General features: G+C 49.4%; 2 protein-coding genes across 7 annotated transcripts; one reads left to right on the top strand and one right to left on the bottom strand.

The window, feature by feature from the left end:
- The first annotated feature begins 1240 nt into the window (after window positions 1-1240).
- Window positions 1241-7135, top strand: CENPT (centromere protein T). The gene is made up of 13 exons (XM_081118388.1): window positions 1241-1403; window positions 2548-2638; window positions 2778-2865; window positions 2974-3070; window positions 3196-3332; window positions 3447-3495; window positions 3712-3860; window positions 4504-4689; window positions 4990-5316; window positions 5575-5665; window positions 6252-6428; window positions 6516-6620; window positions 6699-7135. Exons 1-13 carry the CDS (start codon window positions 1291-1293, stop codon window positions 6820-6822), a joined length of 1734 nt encoding a protein of 577 aa, XP_080974514.1. The 5' UTR covers window positions 1241-1290; the 3' UTR covers window positions 6823-7135.
- Window positions 7126-23157, bottom strand: TSNAXIP1 (translin associated factor X interacting protein 1). Of its 6 annotated transcripts, XM_081118382.1 has the most exons (16): window positions 22856-23137; window positions 19364-19463; window positions 13744-13859; window positions 13470-13596; window positions 11803-11896; window positions 10617-10813; window positions 10098-10233; window positions 9497-9666; window positions 9257-9416; window positions 9040-9170; window positions 8769-8894; window positions 8469-8621; window positions 8256-8365; window positions 7932-8058; window positions 7725-7831; window positions 7127-7530 (listed from the first exon to the last, which is right to left on the bottom strand). In XM_081118382.1, the coding sequence occupies exons 1-16, from the start codon at window positions 22900-22902 to the stop codon at window positions 7290-7292; spliced, it is 2142 nt and encodes a 713-aa protein (XP_080974508.1). In that variant the 5' UTR covers window positions 22903-23137; the 3' UTR covers window positions 7127-7289. The 6 variants fall into 6 exon arrangements, with proteins under 6 accessions (XP_080974510.1, XP_080974508.1, XP_080974511.1 ...); XM_081118384.1 differs by lacking the exon at window positions 7725-7831 and having other exon boundaries at window positions 7126-7530; window positions 22856-22953; XM_081118385.1 differs by lacking the exon at window positions 19364-19463 and having other exon boundaries at window positions 22856-23157.
- Window positions 23158-23216: the final 59 nt, after the last annotated feature.

Below are 23216 nucleotides of genomic sequence, written 5' to 3'. Positions count from 1 at the left end.
AGATCTAACGGACAAGAAATATTGATACGCTTACCTCTGCAGTTCTCTTATTTTGAGAAGCAAGAATCTAATTTTTTTCCTTTATTTTTTTCTCTTTTAATTTTTTTTTAAATTTTTTAAAAAAAATATATCTTTATGGATTTCAGAGAAAGGGAAGGAGAGGGAGAGAGACAGAAACATCAATGATAAGAGAGTTGTTGATCGAGCCCACAACCCAGGCATGTGCCCTGACTGGGAATCGAACCCTGATCACCTGGATCCCAGGTAGGGGCTCAACCGCTGAGCCACGCCCAGCCAGGCTATTTTTTTCTCTTTTAAAAATATGTGTTTATTTCAAAGAGAGGAAGACAGTTAGAAACATCAGTAATGAGTCATTGACTGCCTCCTGCAAGCCTCCTACTGGGGATCCAGCCTGCAACCCTTGGCATGTGCCCTGACCCGGAATAGAACTGTGATCTGATTCATGGGTCCACACTCAACCACTGAGCCACACCACTGGACTCTGCTTTATTTTTAAACACAAGCACAAATATATCCATGCCTGTCTGAGTAACTGATACTTTACACCTGATCTAGGAACATAAGGAGAACAACATGGGAGACTCAGAACTCAAGTTCTACATCAGTTCCCATGAAAATTTATGAAGGGGAGGGGGCTGTCAAGGTGAAAAATGTAGTAATAGAGTCTCCAGCATCAACAGAACTTTTGTGGGCACGTTTGGGGATCATAACATCTCTGATGGGTCACAAACAGCCCACTAGCCTCTGAGCCTGCAAACTGGTCTCTTTTGATAGATAATGAGCCTACAGACAGAGTGGTCTTTACAAATGCAAATCTGACCAAATTACATATAGGATGATTTTATTTTTCCTCCCCCCAAGTGTTTCTCCTTACCTTCGGAGAGGGAGATGGGAATGAGAGATATTCTAATAATAGTGCCCACTATTTATTGATGGCCTGACTTAGTATATGTCAGATCCTAAGTTAAACATTATATTATTGAATCTATTAAAGCCTGTTATTAGGTGGGTATCATCCTCAACTTACAGATGAGGAAACCAGGCTTCGACTGGCCGCACACACTTGTCCAGGATCGCTCCCAGGTAAACCTGCCTCCAAATTCAGAGTTTGCAGCCACCGTAGTACACGCCCCGCGCCACAGGGCGGTAGGGCTGGAACTGCAATTCCCGTGGAGCTGTGCGGCAGCCTCGCGAGAATAGGCTTAAACGCGGCGGCGGGAAGGCCGCAGCCCGGCTCCCCCAGCAGTTGGGAGGCGGACGGCTGAGGCGATGGCGGACAGCTACGTCTCTGACAACGAGCCTACGACACGTACGCTGCTGCGGCGCGTGCTGGATGCAGAGGTCCCGCGCACCCCGCGGCGACCCCGGAGTACTCGGGCTGGGTATGTGAGGGCGCTGCCCGAGCACCTGGGCAACCGGAGGGCACTGGCGGGTGGGGTCTCAGTGTGACCCAGCGCTGACCCAGTTTGGAGAAGGAAACTGAGTCTTAGAGAGTTGCGGAGCCCAAGGCTCCGAAAACAGGTGCTACTCCCTTATCTGGGCTTGGGTCAGCTGTTTGTGCCCTCACCCCGGGGACTTCAGGCCACCAGGAGTTCAACTATGCCCGCGTTTTAGGTGGTCCGCCCCTGGAAGTGAAGGATAGGCGCTCAGAATCCGGCCTTCTGCCCAGTTCTCTAGGCCACTTTCCCCCAAACCAGCCTAGGGTGTGTCAAAGCATCTGCCCTGAACTACCTCCCAGGTGGTCCCTCCTTTCCCTGCACATTCAGTCCTACTGTCCTTGTAGCGCCCAGCTGGAAGATGGGAAGGGAGCTGGGGAGCACAGCCTTGGCAGAAGACGGGAGGCAGGAACTGGAAAGGTTCTTTGCTAGGGAACAGGAATTTGGCCTGACTTGGTGGGAGTGTCAGCGGGTGAAGGCTGTGGTGAGCTCATGGTGCAGAGGGTGTGGTAGTTGGCATCTGCCAGACTGCGGCAGTGCAGTTCCTTTATAGGCAATGGAAAGCCATTCATTACAGGTTTTAGAGCTATGTTGATGAGGTGGGAGCTGTACCCTGGGAACATTTATGTGTTTCTGGAATCTGAGAGGGATTTGGACTAGAGAGACTAGGGCTAGCATGACCCATGTGGAGGTTGCTGTCAGACCCTGATGAGTACTTAAAAGGGTTAAAAATATTTAAGTCTCTTTCTTGGATTGTTATTTTAATGGCTGGAATGGATACACTTCCAAATACTCCTCTTGTCTGTGTGGCTAATCCCTACTTCTGCCAAAGTCACCTCTGTGACTTCCTCAGCCCCTCTCTCTAACTGGGTCATCGTTTTCTCTCCCATCCCATACCTCTTCAGCTCCCTTTCATCCATAACACTAGTGACATAGAGCTGGGAACGGGCTGTGGGAAGGACAAGTGGTTTCTGGGTCCCTGGCCCTGAGGGAAAAAGTCTTCAGGCCAAGATCCCTGATAAAGACACATCCCTGCATCCTCTAGTTCCCCCTCACTACATAATTCTCAGAGCCACCGATCTTTATACAGTGCCCAGAGAACCCTGGTTGAAACACCTTTCTCTATGAGGTTGAGGAGCCAAACAAAGACAACTGCCAGGCGGCATTCACATAGAGCCAGGGTAAGTGCCCATTCCACTCACCACTATAGGGCTCTGGCTGCCTCCAGGGACCCCTAAGTTCTAGCTCTGTTCTTGAGCCCACCATGAGGGAATCTCAAGGCAAAGGAACAGACTGTTTGCTTGGTGCTTTTGCCTAAAGTCTATTGGCAGATTGGCCCACATCCAAACCAGTGAACATCTGAAGGAACAAACACCCCGGACTCTGCTTGAGAATATCCTACTAACTGGTAAGTGAGCACTGGTCTGCTGGTCAGAGTTAGACACCAGTCCCATGGTATCCCCTTATTCAGGGCAGCTTGCCCTGCTAGCCCCACCCCTTCTTATTATTTTTACAGCCCCAGAATCTTCCATGGTTATGCCAGAGTCAGTGGTGAAGCCAGTGCCAGTACTGCAGATGGTCCAGTTCTCTAGCCGGGAAAGCAGTCCGGGCAGGTGCATAGTGAATCCCCACCTTGGAGCTGGGCTGTTAGGCAGCTCTGATCAGGCGGCTTCTTTGGGGGTCCTAAAAGCTATATTTGGGCTTCCTGGCCTGTCTGAGATTAGCTCCATACTTATAGCCTGCAGCTGCAACTTCCTGAGCTCGAACCTCCCACAACCCTGGCTCTAAGTCAGCTGGCTTCTGGCAAGAGGAAGCAGAGGCTGAGATTGTCAGAGTTTCAGCAAGGAATGGACCAGGGGCTGCCTGTCCCCCAAGGTGAGGCCCTGGACAACACCTATGGCCACCCTCTCTCCCCTGTTTTCTGTAGAGGCTTAGGAGGCCTGAGAGAGGGCTATCATGAGCCTGGTAACTTATATTTCCTTCTTTTAGGTCCTCTTGCAGAGCCTCATGGGAATGCTGGTGCCTCCTCCCTCACCAGGTGCTATTCCCTTTTCTGGGGGTTGGTGGAGGAGAGGCTTGGGGGAGAGGGTGTTGACTAGAATGGATTCTGGCCATACTGCTCCCTGCGTTTTAGCCTTACTGCATGGTAGCTGTGTTCTAAAAGATGAGAGCACCAGGGCAGATGGAGAAATCAGGGGTGGGGGGCTAGGCCTCAGGTAGCTGACTTTCCTTTGTGCCTCCTCTCTCCCACTAGCTCCCTCAACCTGACCTTTGCCACACCTCTCCTGACACAATCAGTGCAGAGGCCTGGTTTGGCCCGCAGACCTCCAACACGCCGAGCTGTAGATGTGGGTGCATTTTTGCAAGATCTGCAAGATACTTCTGCGGCCTTGGCTCTTCCAGGTAAGGTTGAGATTTCCTTCTTTCAGCCTGTGGGGAAAGCTCTCTCCCCATGACAGGAGGTGCTGCTGAGTCCAGGGTTGCTCCCCTCTTCATTGGGTCAAGGACAGTGAACAAGCCTGACCAGCAGGTCTATAAGGAGTTTCTGCTTTCTTTCCATAAGGTTTTCTTATCTTGGTGGGACCTAGTCTTAGTCCCTCAGGGTCTTACAGGACCCCATATCCTTGAGCTACAAGGCTGAGGATAGGAAATGGGTGGTTAGAGTTTGTTGAGAGGTTGAAAGGGGCTAAGTTTCAGGATAGCTGGCCATTCAAGCTGACCTGGGAATCTGATTCCAGAAGACAAGTTCACTAGGGTAAGAGGAGGGTTCCAAGCAGAGGGAGCAGAGGGAGAAGTAGAGAGTGGAGGCATGGATGAGCAGTTTGTGCGGGGCAAGCAGTGGAGCCTGGGAATGCCAGGCTAAGGAGCAGGAAGGTAAGCAGAGAGTTATATTACGGAGATAAGGCTTAGAGTGCTGTGTAATCTTCTGTCTCTGAAGGCTGCTTGGGATAGACTTATGGGCCCCCCCTTATGGCCAGGCCCTAGTGACTGGATAGCAGCAGGTGGTCAGGAATATACTGAGTGCCATCTGGCCCTTGATCTTCAGGTGACAGGACCCCTGTTGCTACCCTGCCAACGGACACAGTATTGGAGGACACCCAGCCTTTCTCCCAGCCTTTGATTGGCCGTTCCCCCAGTATGCATCACTCCCTCCCCTGTCCCTCTCTCTCTGCTGAAAGGACTGTCAGCCGCAGGACACGGAGCAGTGGGCCTGGGATGCAGAACAACAACAGTGAGTATGTGGGGCAGGTGACCTAGAGACAAGCCAAGCTTGGGCAAGAGTTGGCACTGGTTGTTTTCCCTCCTTGGGTCCATATGTGTGCCCCTCAGAGTCCCATGGCTGTTGGTCTCTCCTCCATCCATGTGTAGAGTCAGTGTTACACCAGGAGACTCTAAACCAATACTTGGGGCTGCCTCTGGCCTTCTTCTCTTAATAGGCTAGGCTGGGTTTTACTATTACATCTTTACCCTTTTCAGAGCTACAGCCTTGGCCTACTACTTCTCTAGCCTGTATTCTCTCCCCTTGATTCAGGTCCTGGGAAACCAGCCCAGCTTCTGGCAGGAAAGGCAGAGGAGGTTGATGCCTTTACTAATGGCTTCCCAAACACCAGCAATAGTATCTCTGGAGAAGATGGACTAGAGCCCTTACAGGGTGGAGTTGGTGAGGAGGTAGAGGAACTAATGGAAGAAAGTTTAAGCGTGAGTGAAGTGAAAGAGGCAGCAGGAGCACAAGGATCTGCCAGAGCAGAAGAGCCTGAGACACACACACAAGTGATAGAAGCAGAGGGATCCTGGGGCACTACCGAGGCCAAGGAGCCAGAAGTATCTTCAGGAGATAAGGACATTGCAGGTAGGACAGGTAAGGGGCCCAGTGCTGGGATCAGGGGGTGAGTGGGTAGGTGACAGTTGTGTTCAGTCCATGGCCTTGGAGGAGGGCCTTATCTGGGTTGTATTTCTGAGCACAGGTAGTGTTGGGCCAGGGAGACTGAGGTACGCCTTGCTTGGCTGGCTAGAGCTAGATGGGGCCCTTGATGAACAGGACAAAGAGGCTGTAGGCCTTCAGGGTTGTGTGAGATGTTAGGTATGAGCTCCTGGTAACCCTGCCTTTTCTCTACAGCAAGTCCAGAGTTGGCCTCCAGCACCCCGGAGTTTCCTCAGGCCAGGCAACTTGAGTTCCTTGAGCCAGCCCCACCAATGAGCACTGCAGTGTAAGATCCCATGACCTTGTTCCACATGGGCCCCTTGGGAAGGGGCAGGCACTGTGGTTGGCATTGGGCACCACAGGGTTATCCCTCTTCCTACAGGTATGCAGATGATTACCCTCCAGAGCACCCTTAGGTGGGCTGGGTGGGGCTCACCACCACCACATCTGTTTTCCTGGTGCCTGCTTCCAGGGGCTTAGAGAGCCTGGGTAGGGGAAGTGGCTAGGTCAGTATGTAGTCAGAAAAGGTTTCATGAAGGAGGATTAGCAGAATCAGACAGGCAGCAATGGGCTGAGGGGAGGGAATGTCCATGCCGAGGCCTAAGGGTCATGGACCTAAGCAAGTACCAGATTGTTTGATGAGGCTAGACAGGGACATTGGGTCCAGACTGTGGAGCATCAGGGCCACAAGGAGAAACCAGGCCTCTATGTGGCCCCTTGTCCCCCTCCCCCTCCCCCACCCTCAGCAGATAGTTGGAGCTGTTGGTCCAGGCTGACCAAGGAACACAAGGGCCCCTTGGCCCTTGCAGGAGCCAGCAAGATCTATCTTTGATTAGGGGCCTCTTCAGGCAGCAGCTCTTTTCTACCCCCAGCTTATCTTCAGAGCCTCTGGAGCCTCTATCAGCCAGGCTTCCTCCCAGGGTCCAAACTGCTGGCCCCAGACTCCGTCAAGATCCCTATAAGACTGGACTGAGCCACTATGCTAAGCTCTTCAGCTTCTATGCTAAAATGCCCATGGAGAAGAAGGCTCTTGAGATGGTGGAGAAGTGGTGAGTCCTGGACCCTCAGGTGGTGAGAGGAGCCCCTCACATCATGAACAGTCTGTTCAATCTGTTCTACCCCCACCTTCTTGATAGCCTGGACAAGTATTTCCAGCGTCTTTGTGATGACCTGGATGTATTTGCTGCTCATGCTGGCCGCAAGACTGTGAGGCTAGAGGACCTGGAGCTGCTGATGCGAAGGTAAGTGGACGGAAGCAGGGAGGTTCTATGTGTGGGAATGCTGGCGCTGATTCTGTCTGTCTCTGTCTTCTGCTGTAGGCAGGGCCTGGTCAATGACCAAATCTCCCTTCACGTGCTTGTGGAGCGGCACCTGCCCCTGGAGTACCGGCAGCTCCTCATCCCTTGTGCTTTCAGTGGCAATGCTGTCTTCCCTGCCCAGTAGTGGTCAGACTTCGACACCTGCCCTGTCCCCTTGGCCCCACATACTGTTCCAGGTCTCCTTACCACACCCCATCATCAATAAAGTATCACGCCCAGCAGGTGTAGCCCAGAGGTTGAGCATCGACCTATGATCCAGGTGATCACATTTCAATTCCCTGTCAGGACACGTGTCCCGGTTGCAGGCTCGATCCCCAGTAGGGGGCGTGCAGGAGGCAGCTGTTCAGTGATTCTCTCTCATCATTGATGTTTTTATCTGTCTCTGTCTCTCCCTTCTTCTCTTTGAAAACCAATAAAAACATATTAATAAGTATCACAAACAGAATATGCTGTGTTTTGATACATGTCCTGGGGCCAGTCAGGCAGGGACCAGCCCTCTCCCCTTGACTCCCCAGCATAAACCTGGAGAATAGCATGAGTTCAGACAAACAATTTTATACTAAAAGGCCGGGGTAGCTGCCCATAGTGGCCCTAGCTTACAGGCTCCTGCTCCCGAGGTCCCTTACGCCTTAAGTCGATCATATGAAGCCGTTCCAGTACAGTCTGGAGCTGTAACACAATGTCTTCTTCCTTCTCCTCACCGTCCTCTGGGGGTTCTGTCACAGGGAGCTGGAAGGCCTGGCTCAAATAGCTGTTCAGGGTCTGGTTGTCCAGGCTGGGATCAATGATCATCAGGGCCTCATGTACCTGGGGTAGGGTCACTTCATCAGAGCTGCCCCACAGGAAAAGAGAGAGATAGATAAGCCTTGATACCTCCCTCCAACACCCCAGACCCCAAGGTGCCTTCTGCTAGGCTTGCTGCCCAGCAGCAAGCTCAGTACACAGGGACTTGAGATGCCACCCTGTGGCCCAGCCTGTGGGACTTGCCTATGGCTACATGGGCTTGAGGACCCCAGGGTCACTCACAGTTCCAGGCCCAGCTCCTGCTTTAGCTCCTTTAAGTACTCATCCTTTTCATCCATGTACTGTTCCCACAGCTTTTGCACAAAGGGCATACTCTGGCCCTCCGCATCCTGGGAGGGGCCATAAGACAGAGTGATAGTACATGGGCTAGCGTCTAGCAGAGACTAGGGCAGGGCTGGGCAAGTTCCTGGTCCCCCATCAACCACCCACCTCCATAAACAATGAGCGGTAGTTCAGCAAGTCTGCATTGCTGCTGTTGGTGTGCCAGCCCCCTGCCTCCATCAGCTCCTGAATTTTCTCTTCCTTCTTCAAGGGGAAGTTGCTCTTGAGAACAGTGCTGTGAGGAAACACAAGGGCCTGGCTGAGGCCTGCCTACCCATTTCCTTACACCCTTTTGCCAGCCCACTACTGCTCAAAAGTAGCCAGTACTGAGGCTGTGGCCCTTCCCACCAGGCTCCCTTTCCCCTGTACATCTGGGAGCCTGGCCAGAGGGAATATCAGGCAGGAGTTTGAGGTGGCCTGGCAGCCTCTCACCTTAACTGCTCCATGGTTAGTAGCCCCTCATTTTGACTGTCAACATTTGTCATCTCCTTTAGCAGCTGTGTTACTGTCTCCTTCTGCTTGATGTACACATTTTCACTCCTCTGCAAGGAGGAAAGCACTGACTAACTTGCTGCCTCTTGGAGGGGTAGAGACAGAGCTGGCCTCTGCTGGGGACAAAGGGCGGAGGGCCATACCCAAGCTCACCTTCTCCGTCAAGATTGCATAGAACTGACTCATGATCTCGTTGGAGCGGAAGAGCTTAATATTTTCAAAAATGGTGTAAGCCCAGGCCATGGCATCAGTAGGACCAAAGCGACGCTCCAGGAAATTTAAGAAGAAATCTGGAAAATTCTCTTTCTGCAGTGTGGGGGAAAGACTGCTTCATTAGTCATCCCACAGTTGGTTGGCCCTCCACCCTGCTCCCTAGCACCTTGTGGGAATCCCCCCCCATCCCCCGCATAGCTCTAGAGGGCACACCTGGCCAGATGGCTGGTGAGATCTGACCTGCTCCTCAGCAAGACGTTCCTTCCAGGCATCCTTGAGGAGGTTTACCACATCCTTCTTGGTTGGCTTCTTGTTCTCCACCATGCCATCAAACCGAAGGAAAGAGGGGACGGATTCCTCATAGCCCTAGAAGGGAGAGTGTCAGCTCATCACTGAATCCTCAAGCAAGGCAGAGCCCCAGAGGGTTCCCCCAGAACCTCAAGTCTTCTTAGCGGCAAGGCCTAGCCATTCTGGCTGGCCGCAGGCCTCCCAAGCCCAGGGAATCCCCTACCAGACCAGGGAAGAAGTCTTTCTCCCGGAGCAGCCCCTCGCCAATCTCCTCCAGGAGCACATCCACCAGCTGGTCACTGTTCTTGCCCTTGGCCAGCATGTGCCAGCGATCTGGGCCCCCAGCCACCACTTCTGCAGGTGGAGAGAGGAAGCTGAAGTCCAGACTGCACACTTGAGCAGTCCTTGCAGCCCCAATTACCTTCAGTGGCCATCATAACCTTTACACTTGATCCAGTCAGGCCGTGGTGTGGAGGTGCGCTGGATCTCCTGCAGCTCAGAATAAAACTGGTCCCGCTCCTTCAGCGTGCTCATGTGCAACTGCAGTAGTATCTCATGCTCCTTTCGGACCTCTTCATAGTCATCTCTCAGGCTTTCCAGCTGTGGGCAAGGTAATTGGTCCTTGCTGCCCACCTGCATGACCCTGCCCTACCCTGCCTGGCCTGCCTGCCCACCAGCACCTGCTCCTGAAGATCCTTGTTGGTCTTCTCCTGCATTTCAAAGTCCCTCCTGGGCACCACATCTCCAAAGTTGGCCTTCATGGTGTTGAGTTCCATCTGTGTGCGGGCCAGGTCTTGCCGGGCCATCTTCAGAGCCAGTGTTAACTTCACGGGGTCCTCCCCCCAGATGCCTGCCAGGGGGCCTGGCAGCTCGAATCACCCTGGCTCTGGGGCTTATAGCCCAGGGCAGGGTTAGAGTGTCCCTTGGGGTGTATCTCAGGTCCTTTTGCTCTCCCTGCTTGGGAACCCCTAGGTCTTTCCCACGTTGCTATCAGCCTATGGCTGAGGACTTTAGAGAAGCCCAGGACAAGGGGTACCAGGTCTGTCCTGCCCTTAGGGAGTCTAGGCTGCTTCAGCTGCCAGAAATTGTTTCCTACTTAAGCAGTGAGTCTATGATTCTCAGTCCAGCTCAGAAGATCCACAGACCCAGGTGGCAGCACGAACATCTCTCATCAGGAATGGGCACAAAATGAGCAGATATTAGGAGAGTTGAATGAATGGGAGTAATGAGAGCAACTTCTCTGCAGCACCTCCTCCAGAGAGAAACCTACCTCGGACTTACCTGGGGACTGGGCTAGCGACATGTCTTCCCGCTGGTACCGTAGCTCATTCAGGTCTGCGATGAGGATCTTGCGGGCATCTCGTTCAGTGAGGTAGCGTAGATATTCCTCAGCCAAGTTCTTCCTCAGTTTGGTCACCTGTTGGGGAAGTGGCTGCATGGTCAGGGGCTAAGTCACCACAGGGGATGCGATGCATGCTGGGTGGCCCCGTCACAGCCTGGGAACAAGAAAGCTAGAGGAAGAGGGAAACTGGCCATTCTTGAGAATCAGCAAAGTGCCAATGTGTGGAGAAAGTATGGCAGCAACGAGCAGAACTCTGCTGGCATTTGGGGCCACACTGAGCCATTGCTGAGCCAAGGCTGAGTGTGGAAGTAGCAGGGGCTCTGGGGAGGTGGTGGCTCAGTATGTTAGTCCAGGCAGAAGTGTGGAGGGAGTCACCTCAATGCCCAAGGCCTAGGGTCACTCCTGGGATGGGAGTGGCAGGGATTCAGGGAGTTGGTTACTGTACTGTTCCCTTTTACCTCACTCTGCAACGAGATCTTCTCCTCATTCTTTTTGTCAATGAGTTTTAGCAAATTCATCTTCTCTTTCTTCAGCACGGAGATTTCAGATCTCTCTTCAGCCCTCATGGCCAAGATCCTTTCGTTGCAGTCCTCATTCACCGTGACAAGCTTGGCCTTCAGGGGTTCCAGAGCCCGAATCTTCTCCCTCTGGTGGGCTAAGCAGGGACAAGTGGGAGAGACCCTTTGGGGCCCTGGAGAACAGCCAGGAGAAACTGATTCTAAGGTCATAGTGAGTGGCTATGTCCCTTGCAAACTCCAGGAGTCTACTCATGCCTTGGTCAAAGCATGGCCCCTATTTAAGGCCTTTCTGCACTTGCTTTTAAACCAGGGGCAGAGCCCGGCCAGGCGTGGCTCAGCAGTTGAGCGTCGACCTAGGATCCAGGAGATCGGGGTTCCATGCCCGGTTGTGGGCTCGATCGATGACTCTCTCATCATTGATGTTTCTATCTCTCTCTCTCCCTCTCCTTTCCTCTCTCTGAAATCAATAAAGATATATAAAAAAAATAAAAAGTTTAAAAATAATAATAAAAATAAAAATAAATAAACCAGGGGCAGAGCCCAGCCAGGCATGGCTCAGCAGTTGAGTGTCAACCTAGGATCCAGGAGATTGTGGTTTAATTCCCAGTTAGGACACATGCCCGGGCTGCAGGCTCGATCTCCAGTGGGGGGCGTGCAGGAGGCAGCCAATCAATGACTCATCCTTGATGTTTTTCTCTCTCCCTCTCCCTTCCTCTCTGGAATCAATAAAGATATATTTTTAAAAAATTTAAATCAGGGGCAGAGTCCAGATGATGACTGGAGTCTCACCTATGTCCTTTCCCCCACGGCCTTTAGTCCTGCAGCTGCACCATGCCTGGCACCTGGGGGGGGGGTCCTTCTTCCCAGAGGTACTCCCTCCCTTCTGGGATCACTCTCAATGGAAAAGATGCTCTATTTCCTACAGATACTGCCTCATCATGCTTCCCAAGTATAGGAGGTGGTCAGGTTCCCTGGGGTGCCCCAGCGGAAACAAAAAGGATAAGCAGGGCTTGGTGACCTTAAGGCTGTTAGCTGCCCCAGCGCTGCTGCAGAGCCCCCGAAGGTGAGGGTAGGATCCTCTCTACCTCTTCCAGTCTGGGCCCAGACAGGGAGGCTGCAGTCTTACCCAGCATCACCTCATATGCATTCTTGATGGAGGATAGCAATGGCTTGTACGTTTTGAAGTCCTCTATGAAGAACTCGAAGATCTCTCTGTAAGGCTGGCAAGAAAAGGGAACCTGTCACCTGACCTATAGCTGCTACCCTCAGTGGAACCTGAGTTTTTCTTTACTTGGCTTAGAAGTATTCTAGCACATTGTTTGCGGGTAGTTTTTATCGCGCGCTCTACTACCAGTCAACGTAAAACGTATAAATACGTTTCCCACATACAATGTGCTAGCATGAAGCTGCCAGGCAATCTACATTCAAATAAATGGCCCAGGCACCACCAGAGTCTCTCATAGTGCCAGGGAGCTGAGGGGTAGCTCTGTTCCTTTCAACTGCTCTCCAGAGGTCTCTCTTGGTGCTGTCTCTGAGGCTTGGCAGATGACCTAAGTCAGGACCTCCCCCACTCTATACTGGAGCCCCCCCTCTGGCTCTCCAGGCAGCCAGCCAGCCTCCATGCACAGTGCCTCAGTTGGCCTCCCACCAGAACCCACCTGCCCACCCCCATCTTACAGTCCTGTAGGGGCAGGAGGAGGTAGAAGGCTCTGGCCTTGCATTCTGACCTCCAAGTGGAGGTGTGGTCTCCTGTCCCATTTAGACACACAAGAAGGGTTTGGAGGCAGCATTGTATACTGCAATGAGCATGGGCTCCCAAATCAGCCCTGAGCCTGAATCCCAGCCCCACCACTTCATAACCATATGCCTCCTCCAAGCGTATGCTTCTTTGTTGGGAAGTACTTTTAGCCTGTGAGCTTTTCTGTAAAGCCCCATCCAGGACCTGGCACTCAGATGGTGCTCAGCAAATGCTTTTGTCAGTGACAAGTCAGAAATGAGGGATTCCCCATCATCCTCCCTGTTTTAATAAGGATTTGGTGATTCCCTCCCTAATGTGTACCAGAATCGCAGTTGCATCTAGATTTCTCTCTGTTTGTTTTTTTTTCAGTTGTCACCCAAGGATATTTTTTCCATTGCTTTTCAGAGAGTGGAAGAGAGAGAGAGAGAGAGAGAGAGAGGGAGGGAGGGAGGGAGAAAGAGAAACACTGATGTGAGAGAGACACATTGATTCATTGATTGGTTGCCTCCCGCACCCGCCCTGACCAATGGGGCTGGGGATTGAGTCCACAACCGTGGTACATGCACTTGGTCAGAACTGAACCCAGGACTCTTCTGTCCACGGGCCCACGCTCTAACTACTGAGCCAAACTAGCTAGGGCTAGATTTCTTTCTCTTTATGTGTCTGGGCTAAGTTCCTGGAGCTTGGGGCTGTTGTCACAGTAATAGTGGACACCGTAGGCCCACTGCTTGCCCAATTGCCAGGATTCAGGCTCCATTCACTGATATCCAGTGACCCAAGCTGGGCACTAGGGATCACAGCTGAAAAGACTGCAGACAGCACCCAGTCCACCTGGCTCAGTTGAAACTCAAGACTCAGAAGTTTTGGTTCCATACTGGCAGCCTTTCCTGCTCACTAGCTTGGGCATAGAACATGTTTCTCTTACCAGAAAAGGGAACCCGAAAGAGCTGGGAGAGGCTGGTTTCTCCTGAAGGTCTGAAGTGTTCAGTCCTAGTGAGTAAGGTTTCTTCCCGCCCCTCCCTCTGTCCTCCCTATAGTAATTTTGGGACTCTGACCTGCAGCCTCAGCTCCTGAGCAGGATTTGTGTTCAGGTCCAGCAGAAGGAGCTCCTTGCGTAGGTAGTTCTCTAGCTGCTCCAGATACTTTGGCTTCGCAGTGCCCAGGGGATGCTGCTGCCAGCTACTGCAGGGGGTGTTGGGCTGTTGTAATGGATACCCTATGTGGCTCTTGCACCCCTGCTCTGGGGCAACACCCCCAGCCCCGCACTATCTCTGAGCCCCATGTGGGGTCTGTACCAGCCTGTCCACCACCCAGCTGACCCTGGCTTACCCTGCTCTCTTCCAGTAGTCATCTGAACAGGGCTTTCGATTATGCAGAATGGTCTGGCCACTGGTGTATGTGGGCCACGGGGACAGGTGGCCACCAATGGAGGACTGACAAGAAGACTGCAGGAAGGGACAGGTGGTGTTACCATGGCAACATTGCTCCCCTTCCTGGTGCTGCTTTCCACCCTCCTCCCTCCACTTGTGATTCCCCCCAACATCTCTTAATATAGTTCGTACTTATGATGATGGGCTGCAGAATTAGAGAGGGCTTAAGTTAAACCCCAGGTCTCCTTTATTAGCTGTGTGACCACAGGCTTAACTTCTCTGAGCCTCTGTTTCTGCATCTGTAAAATGGGGATGGCTGTAGTTCCCATCTTACTGCATTGATATGAGGATACAATGAGAAAGCATAAAGGATGGGTTACCCGGCCCAGGCACCTTCTAGGAACTCAGCAAAGGTGAGCTATTCTCTTCTGTGGGTATGTCAGTTTGTTTTGGATACCTACGCTATGAAAACAGATCTGAGTACTGGTCAGGACCAGCCCAGGCCCCCATAACACAGCTAAGAGACAGAGATAGAAGAGGGCAGGCCCAGCCTCAGGCCTGGACTGACACAAACAAGACTGTCGAGATGGCAGCAGGGTGAGCTGTGGGCCCTGGGAGGAGACTGGGCTCTACCCTCTGGGGAAGGAGACCGGGAAGGTGGTAGGAGTGCCCTGAAGGAATGGGATCTCATTTTGAACCTTAAGCAGGAGTAGGGAGTGGAAGCAGTAGTATATATGGGCTTTTTTTTTTAAACCTCTTCATGAAATACACAAAACGGAGGAAAAAAATGACTCTGACTCAGAGAAGCCCATTTCTAGAGCTCATTCAGTCATCTGCTTGTTCATCAAACATTTCTCGGTCCATAGTGCATGCCAGCCCCTGCTGGGATCTAGGAACATGAGGGAAAATGAGGGTGTGATTGGACTGGGGTGACAAGGGAACTGCTAATCACAAGTCAGCAGGTAGTGACTAAAGCCAAAGCATGGGCCCAGGGGTGGCTGGTTATTTTAGAGGAGGAGGTGATGGTGTTAGTAATGTTCAATAAAACTTGAATGAGTGCATGGGAGGAGCTGAGGTCACTCTGGGAGAGGGGGTGGGGGTGGGGGTGGTGGACACAAAAACTGCCTGGATAGCACCAACACTTCAGGGAAACAGCAGGAATTTAGAGCAGGCTGGCTGCGGCAGCCAGTGCAGAGAGGGACAGAGATGGAGCAGCAGCTTTATGCACAAGGGCAGCCCTCAAAACCTTCCTATGACTGTGACAAAATTAGAAAACTCCTAAGTGCCTAAAAATAGAAAATTGTTATGTAGCCATGAAATGTTTACAAAGAGGTAAAACATGGAACAACATACTAAGGCAATAGCTCTAAAAGTTAAGTAAAGCCTGAAATTAGGAGAAAAAACAGGTAAAATGAAAGACCAGAAAAGATGGAGGAAATAATCCAAAAGGTTATCAGCAATTATTATTCTCTAATGATAGGTCCACGGGTCCTTATTTGTCTATAACTCTACATCTTCTTTTCTACAATGTACATAAATTACTTTCAAACATAAAAGAAAGCCCGGCCAGCATGGCTCAGAGGTTGAGCATTGACCTATGTATGATCGAGGGGATCGAGGTTCGATTCCCAGTCAGGGCACATGCCTAGGTTGTGGGCTCGATCCCCAGTAAGGGGCGTGCAGGAAGCAGCCGATCAATGACTCATCATTGATGTTTCTATCTCTCTCTCTCCCTCTGCCTGAAATCAATAAAGATATATTTAAATATATATATTATCAAATATAAAAGAAAATTGAATTATTGAATTCAATACTGAATTTAATATTAAAGCCTCCTCTGTGGCCCTAAGCCCAGCCTCCAGGTTCTTCTAGGATGTAAGGGCCAGGCCTACCTTCCATGCCCTACATATCCAGGTTCTAGAAGTCCTTCCAGGCTAATGGTAGCTGGCTCCTGGCTCTCCTCAGTGTGGAAATGCCAAAGTCTCCTTGACTCTTCTTTGCATTCTGTTAGTTCTACTTGTTTAATCTCAATCTTGGGATCATTCATTCTTTCCCTAAATATTTTTGGGAATTATATAGTAAGCCATGTTGCTAGATCCCAGGGAGGACTCCAGAGTCTTGTGGGGGTCTGGATTGATCTAGCTCTATCTCCAGAATTGAAGGTATGGTATGTCTCACTCTTCACAGTCTTAAGTAGTACTCAGGAAATAATGCGGAATAAATATATAGGGGAGCACAATAATTTAGCATGGATAAAAGACATAAAAAAACCAAAAATGTTGCTCATTGGGTATATCTGTTTACACATGCTTTCCCTGGGTCAAAAATGCTCTATCCTAACTACTCATCCTTAACATCCCAGGGATTCTCCTTGATACTCTTCCTGCCTGACACCCACACTTCCTCGTCATCACACCCCCATCTTCTTTCAGAAACAGAGACTATGTCTGTTTTGTTTACCACTGTATCCCCAGTGTCTGGCACATAGTGAGAATCAACACGTATTTGCTGACTAAATGAAAATGGGGGAAAAAAGAGATGAAACAATTGTAGTAAGGAATTTAAATCCCTCCTATCAGAATAAGCTACATCAAACAGAAAAAGGTAAGACACTAATGCTGAGAGTAATGTAATTGATGGCAGAAGAACAGATTTATAACATACATTAAATGGAAATAAAGAAGAACAATCTTCTAATATACACACAAAAAAATTATAGGCCACAGAGAAGGTCTTAACACATTTTAAAACCAGAAACTATATACAGTTGACCTTTGAACAATGGTCACCAACCTCTATGCAGTCAAAAACCCACATATAACTTTTGACTCCCCCAAAACTTAACTACTAAGAGCCTTACTGATAACATAAACAGTTGATTAACACATATTTTATGTTCTTCTATTATGTGATGTATTCTTTTTTTTCTTTTTTTTTTAATGTCTTTATTGATTTCAGAGAGAGGAAGGGAGAGGGAGAGAGAGAAACATCAGTGATGAGAGAGTCATTGATTGGCTGCCTCCTGCATGCCCTCCCACTAGGGATAGAGCGCACAACCCAGGCATGTGCCCTGACCAGGAATCGAACCTCGATCTCCTAGATCAACCTCTGGGCCACGCTGGCTGGGCTGTAATGTATTCTTACAATAAAGTAAGCTAGAGAAAAAAAAAGTTAAGAAAATCAAAGGTTTGTCTGAGTTTTTTCAAACTGATGCAAATCTCCAAAAATTTTTCCAATATATTTATTGAAAAAAAATCTACATATAAGTGGACCTGTGCACTTCTAACTCATGTTGTTCAAGGGTCAACTGTACTTTGCATTTGCTGACACAATGCAATGAAAATAGAAACAGACAATATACATATACCTCTAAAAAATTTGACCAGTTAGAAATTTTAAAATAAATTCATATTTTTCCTGACCCATTTATTACTTAAAATAAAAATATAGCCCTAGCAGGTTTGGCTCAGTGGTTAGAGCATTGACCTGCAGACTGAAGGGTCCCAGGTTTAATCCCAGCCAAGGGTACCTACCTTGGTTATAGGCTCGATCCCCAGCCCTGGTTGGGGCAACCGGTCTATGTGTCTCTCTCACATGGATGTTTCTCTCTCCCTCTCCCTCCTCCTCCCTCTCTCTGTCTCTGTCTCTCTCTCTCTCTCTCCCCCTTCCACTCTCCCTGAAAAGCAATGGAAAAAATATGCTCAGGTGAGGATTAAAAAATAAACATCAGTTCTTAATAAAAAAATACAAAGTGTTATAGAAATATTGAAATTACATGTTCAAAATGTTTGGGATATGATCAGAGAAGCACTCACAGGTATTTATTTTAATTGCTTAAAATCCTTTTGCTATTAAGAAAGAAAGCCTTGCCCAGCCGGAGTGGCTCAGTTGGTTGAGCATCATCCTATGCGCCAAAAGGTTGCCAGTTCAATTCCCAGTCAGGGCACATACCTGGATTGCAGGTTTGATCTGTGTTTGGGGCACCTACAGAAGGCAACTGATCAATGTTTCCCTCTCACATCAATAATTCTCTCTCTCTCTTCCTCCCTTCCTCTGTCTAACCAAGTCCTCAGATGAAGATTTAAAAAATAAATAAAGTTGAAAAGAAAAGAAAGAAAGCCTTAAGCTTGTGGTTGCTTGAAAAGGAACTATAATACATTTTGTAAAAATAGGAAACAAAAGTAGACATAGACAAACTGGAAAAATGAGAGAAGCCAAACTTAAAAATCAATCCAGAAAAAGCTTTTTTGAAAGACTATCAAAATTGATGTGATTCTTACAAAAGTGCAAAGTTACCCTGGAAGACACCAGGGTAGTTCTCAAAGAAACGCCTAACCCTGGTGAGTTAAAAAGGTTTTCACATTTTCAGAGGCCAGTCTTCGTGTTCTGACATTTCTGCCAGGAGAAAACGTGGCCACCCTACTTTGATTCCTGGGCATGTGCTGCTTCCTGGCCTGGTTATTAACAGCTGGGAAGGCCTCCAAAGCTGGTAGCTGGGAGGAGAGGTTCCGGGTGCTTCATTCTCTCTGCTTCCCCCTGCAGGTGAAAAGCGGGAAGGGCGGCCCGGGAGTGGAGGGGAACAATGCCCCCTGGTGGTTAAGCGCAGAGTAGCAGCCGCAGTGCAGAAGATAGGGAACGAAAGAGCGGGACCCCCCAGGTCCAGTGAGGAGGTGGCAGCTGAGGGAACTGGGAGTGGGTGTCCCAAGTCACTGGGTCTTGTGGGGCCGTGGCTGTACTTGGTCTCCCCACAGACTCCATACTACCCCCCTTTACCTCCCGGGAGTCACGGTCCCCATGTTGGGAGTCCCCAACCTCACAAAGTGTGTGGTCCATGTGTCCCCAAATCCTCCACACAAGACATACTCACAGGAGGAAAACCACCACACAGTCCACAGTACTCTGCTGTGAGCTGGAGTTATAAGTTTGCTCAAAGGTGTTTTTTTCATATGTGACATTTGGACAATTGCTGTTTACTGATTAAAGAACAATCTTATGATCATATCAACAAAACCCTAAATTACTTAATAAGACAGCATTCATTTTTATATAAAAACTTTAAAAAACAAAAATGGAGGGAGAAACTTTCCTGAGGCTGGTAAAGAGTCTCTACTTCCAACCCAGAGCCCAAAAAGCAATGGAGGAGCATCCCTTTACTCCTGCCTTCACACACCTCCTTGTAGCATTTATGGAACACATAAGCCAACCACTCAAATACCCAGCCCTGAAGGACCTTGGCAGATCTGGTGGGACCATCCCTGCACCTGGCACAGAGCCTGGCACATGGCAGGCTGGATGAAGAAATGAGGTCCACTCCAGAATGCAGAACTGCAGGTAAAGGGTTTTCACGGGCACAGGCTGAGCCTCTCTCTCTGCTGAGGAGTCTGAGATGAGGTGTGGCAAGTGTGCACTTTCTCACCCCAGACCTGGTGACCCTGGCGTCTGTGAGCTACACTCCCCTGATGGGAGAGGCCATTTGATGGCGCATGTTTCAGATGGGTGGTGTTTTTAGATTGCAGAGAGGGAAGCAGATAATATCTGGGGTCTGATATTTGGGGTTCCAACAGGATATCATCACTAACCAGTGTCTTCCGTTTCTGAGAAAGCTTGCGTTTCTGGGTATTACTGGTTTCTGCTAGGAAGGGCACATCTATGGTCACTCCTGAAGGCTGCAGGTGTGTTCTGCATAGAGAAGGGGAAGAAAGTGGTGGGTGACAAAGCCCTGAGGGGGGAGAGTACTTCCACCCTTCCCAGATCTGCAAGACATGACCTTCTCTGACCTCAGAGTCAGGCTCTGGGTCTTCCAAGTGCTGCCTCCAGATTCCCAGATGTTGCCAACAGACTCCTGGCCCTGGGCCCAAACCGCTTTCCTACATTCCCAGAAACCTTCTCATCACCAGAGTCTCACCAACTCCTGCAGTGGTAGGACACCCTCACCATGAACCCATGGAACCCTGTGGGCCTATACTTTCATTCAGTGTTAAGCTGTGGCTGAGATGACAGTTTCATGTATGTGACTGGCATACCCTGGGGGTGTAATATCAAAGGCAGGTGCTATAGGACAAGAAGTACAGGGTCTGGGGTCTAAAAGCCAGGGTGGGAGTCTCGATCCTCCACTTACTGGCTGATAGGGCCTGGGATCTGACATCTGCGGTTCCAACAGAACCCCCCATAGGCAAGTCATTTAACCTCTCTAAGCCTAGTTTCCTGAAAAGGAAACGGAGACAAGCCTTGCTTTTCTTATCTCACAAAGTTGCTGTGAAGTTTAAATAAGAGCAAAAGAGATATGCAAAAATAGTCTGTAAGCAGCAAGGAGCTTTATAGATGTTAATTATGACAGCAGGATGGGAGAAAAGTAAATCCTAAGGAGGTGTTTAACTCCGAGGCCTCTTGGGAGAGACCATCCTCGTTCAAGCTAGGAAGGCATTTGGGGGTTAACAGGGAGGGCAGCAGTAAGCAGCAGATCTAGGTGAAACAAAAGGAGGAAGTAATTCCAGCAATCCATGGTGGTGGTGGGGTGATTTATGTAGCCAGATAGGCTTGTGTCTTCATTCCTCTTGCTAGCTGGTGACCTTGGGCGTGTGGTTTAACCTCTGAAACTCAGTGGCTTTGTCCATAAGAGTAAGACTAGGGCTATTCAAACTCCAGGCAAGTTGAAAGCAGTAACATGAATCCAGTTGGGAAACCATGCCCCAGGCTTTCTCAGTCCTACTCTGTGGAGCAGTGACACCCCAAACTCTAGTCCTCTGTTGCCTCTAAAGCAAACAAGTGTGTGCAAACCATGTCGAATAAGCAGCTGGTGTGGAAAAGGAAGGGTTTTTGCCCAGATGTTCATGGGTTTGAGACAGGATTCAGCAGATCAACCCCACTGCTCACTGGGTTAAATCAATACCTTCCTGTCGAGACTAATCAATTATCCAAACTCTATTCTTGCCCCTGTTGGAGTTACCACATAAAAGCAAGGTAAGCAAGAAAATTATGGGGAACTCTCCAAATCCTGAGAAGTTGCCAAGTGGAAAAGCTCAGTATATAACAGATGTTTTGAATGTCAAAGGAGACAACGGTCAAAAGGAGACTTGCAGATAATAATTTTAAAAACACCTGGTAGAGACTATATCCAAAAAGCTTAAGATGCTCCTTCAGTATTTTATTGAATTTATTGGGGGTGACATTGCTTAGTAAAATTATATAGGTTTCAGGGGTACAATTCTATAATACATCATCTGTATATTGTATTATATGTTCACCACCCCAAGCTCCTTTAGTATTATATTAAATATTTTATACTAATTCTCAGGTGAAACAGGAAACAGACATCTATGTTTCTACTTCAAAGGGAGAGAAAACAGAGTTGTTTTACTAATGGTAGGCAGTGGGTTTGTCAGGGGGTAACTATGTCCTGGTATTGAGTGAACTCAAGTGCTGAGTTCCATCTACCAAGCCACTGTGCCCAGGATGTGAGGACAAAAGGAGAGAGCCAGTGGGGAGGAGAAACCTGCCCCAGGGAAATGTACAATTCAAAGGTCCCTTTTAGAGGGTCCTGCTAACATACCTATAGTGCTAAGGTCTGGCCTATCCTTCATCACCCTGACTCTGCTCTAAGAGGAGCTGGAGGACACCCTACACTGTACCTCTAAGGCAAACAGTGAACCTGGCTCAATGTACATTATTAAATGTTGGTGAATGAAGAATATGGATAGGAAGGAATGATGTTTTGTACTGCCTCCAAATTCAGCCTCAGCAATTGCATTATGCTTCCTTTTTTTTTTAACCCTCACCCAAGGGTATTTTTTCCATTGCTTCTCAGAGAAAGTGGGAGAGAGAAAGAGAGAGAGACATTGATGTGAGAGAGACACATCAATTTGTTGACTCCTGCACACCCCCCACCAGGGCTGGGGATCGAGCCAGAAACTGAGGCAGGTGCCCTTGGCCGGAATCAAACCCGGGAACCTTCAGTTCGCAGGCGGATGCTCTAACCACTGAGAAAATCAGCTAGGGGTACATTATGCTTCCTTCTTAAAATGAATGGGACTCTCTGCCTCTATTTCATGTCCGTTTCAAACATGGCTGCAGTTTCCGAAATCATTTGTAGCTGGCTAACACCACTCAAGCCTACTGTCTGGTTCTTGTAGATTCATTTAGCTTTGGATCAAATAATCAAATTGACATTTAATTTCCTGACTTTTGCAGGTTTTCTCTGTCAAGGCAGCAGACCTTGAAGGATTAGAGTTTAGGTGAGATCAGGGGTTTTGCTTTGGTACCAAGAAGGGAGAAACTACATTCATTCAACATTTACCAAATGCCTATTATATGCAAAAGCTGTTATGAGAGCATCAACTATTCTGCCTACATGTTCCCAAGAATGTTTGTGATGTGGGCTTGGCTTCATCATCCTCATATTTGAGATATAGAAGCAGAGGCCTGGAACTTTAAGGGCCTTCTCCCTAAAACTAGAAAAGTATTTAGCCAAAATCTTTGTTTTAATCCGTATATTTAGTGGTTTTCCTGGCTAACAGCTTGTTATATTTTTCAGTGCTCAGAGGTTACACCTCTGAATACAGGTAGGAGCTACCCTGAGGATGTGGAATGCACCTGGTCTCCTTGTAGTCAGCCACCAATTTGACAAGCATCTTTGTCATGAGCGGGTGGGTAAAGAGGCAATTTATGCAAGAGTTCAGTTCAGTCTCACACGGCTGGATTCAAATCCTACCTCTACCACTTACAAACTTGTAAAACACGTGATCTCTCCAGGCTTCTATTTCCTCACTTGTAAAGTGGTCACATTACTACCTCATAGGGTTGTGTTAAATGTGATATGTAAAGCACTTGTCACATAATATACACTCAATACAAACAAGCTGGCTGTTACTAATGATGAAGTGCGTCTGTCTTTTTGCTAGCGAGTAATGTCACTGGAACAAGTCATTGGGCTTCAGTTTCTGCACCACGGACCCCATGGGACTGGAGCCCCAGACCAATGGACAGAGGCGGGAAGTGCCGAGGTCCGGATCAGGTACCATTTCTTTTTCTGTACTCAAGTCCTCCTCTATGCCCTCTGCCCGGCCAGCGCCTACCTCGACGTGGTCGCGAAGCTGAAGCTCGGTGGCTTAGGGCAGGCCATGTCCCTCCGACAGCCGAGCAGCCCGCGCCAGCGGCGCAGGAAGCTGTGATAGTGTACAACCCGTCACCATGGCGACCAGGCCCCAGCAGCCAGCGGCGCGGGCGGGGTCAGGGTTGTGCCACGCCCTCGCGCCTGGTGCTGGCGACTCGGAGGAAGGCCAAGTAGCGAAAGTGGACTCAGACCCAGGAGCGGGATCTCCTGAGTATCAATCACTACAGCCGATTTAACCCTAGCTACCAGAACCAAGGCACGGGGACGAACAGAGGCCATGGGGGAGGGAGCTGAACCGAGAGGCCAGAGCCGCGTTGCAAAAG

Source organism: Miniopterus schreibersii (genome assembly GCF_964146895.1).
Source record: "Miniopterus schreibersii genome assembly, chromosome: 18".
Classification (NCBI taxonomy): Eukaryota; Metazoa; Chordata; class Mammalia; order Chiroptera; family Miniopteridae; genus Miniopterus; species Miniopterus schreibersii.
Note: the sequence above shows the minus strand (reverse complement) of the source record. Positions and strands in the feature narration are given on the sequence as shown.

Excerpts from the sequence above, each read along its gene's own strand:
- CENPT (XM_081118388.1), top strand. The coding sequence starts at position 1,291 with ATGGCGGACAGCTACGTCTCTGACAACGAGCCTACGACACGTACGCTG. Across the intron at positions 1,404-2,547 it reads CCCCGGAGTACTCGGGCTGG|TGCCCAGAGAACCCTGGTTG; the intron begins GTATGTGAGGGC and ends ATCTTTATACAG. Across the intron at positions 2,866-2,973 it reads TGAGAATATCCTACTAACTG|CCCCAGAATCTTCCATGGTT; the intron begins GTAAGTGAGCAC and ends TTATTTTTACAG.
- TSNAXIP1 (XM_081118382.1), bottom strand. The coding sequence starts at position 22,902 with ATGGCCTGCCCTAAGCCACCGAGCTTCAGCTTCGCGACCACGTCGAG. Across the intron at positions 13,860-19,363 it reads CTCAGAAACGGAAGACACTG|TCTTCTTGTCAGTCCTCCAT; the intron begins GTTAGTGATGAT and ends CCCTTCCTGCAG. Across the intron at positions 8,895-9,039 it reads AAGACTTCTTCCCTGGTCTG|GGCTATGAGGAATCCGTCCC; the intron begins GTAGGGGATTCC and ends TCTCCCTTCTAG.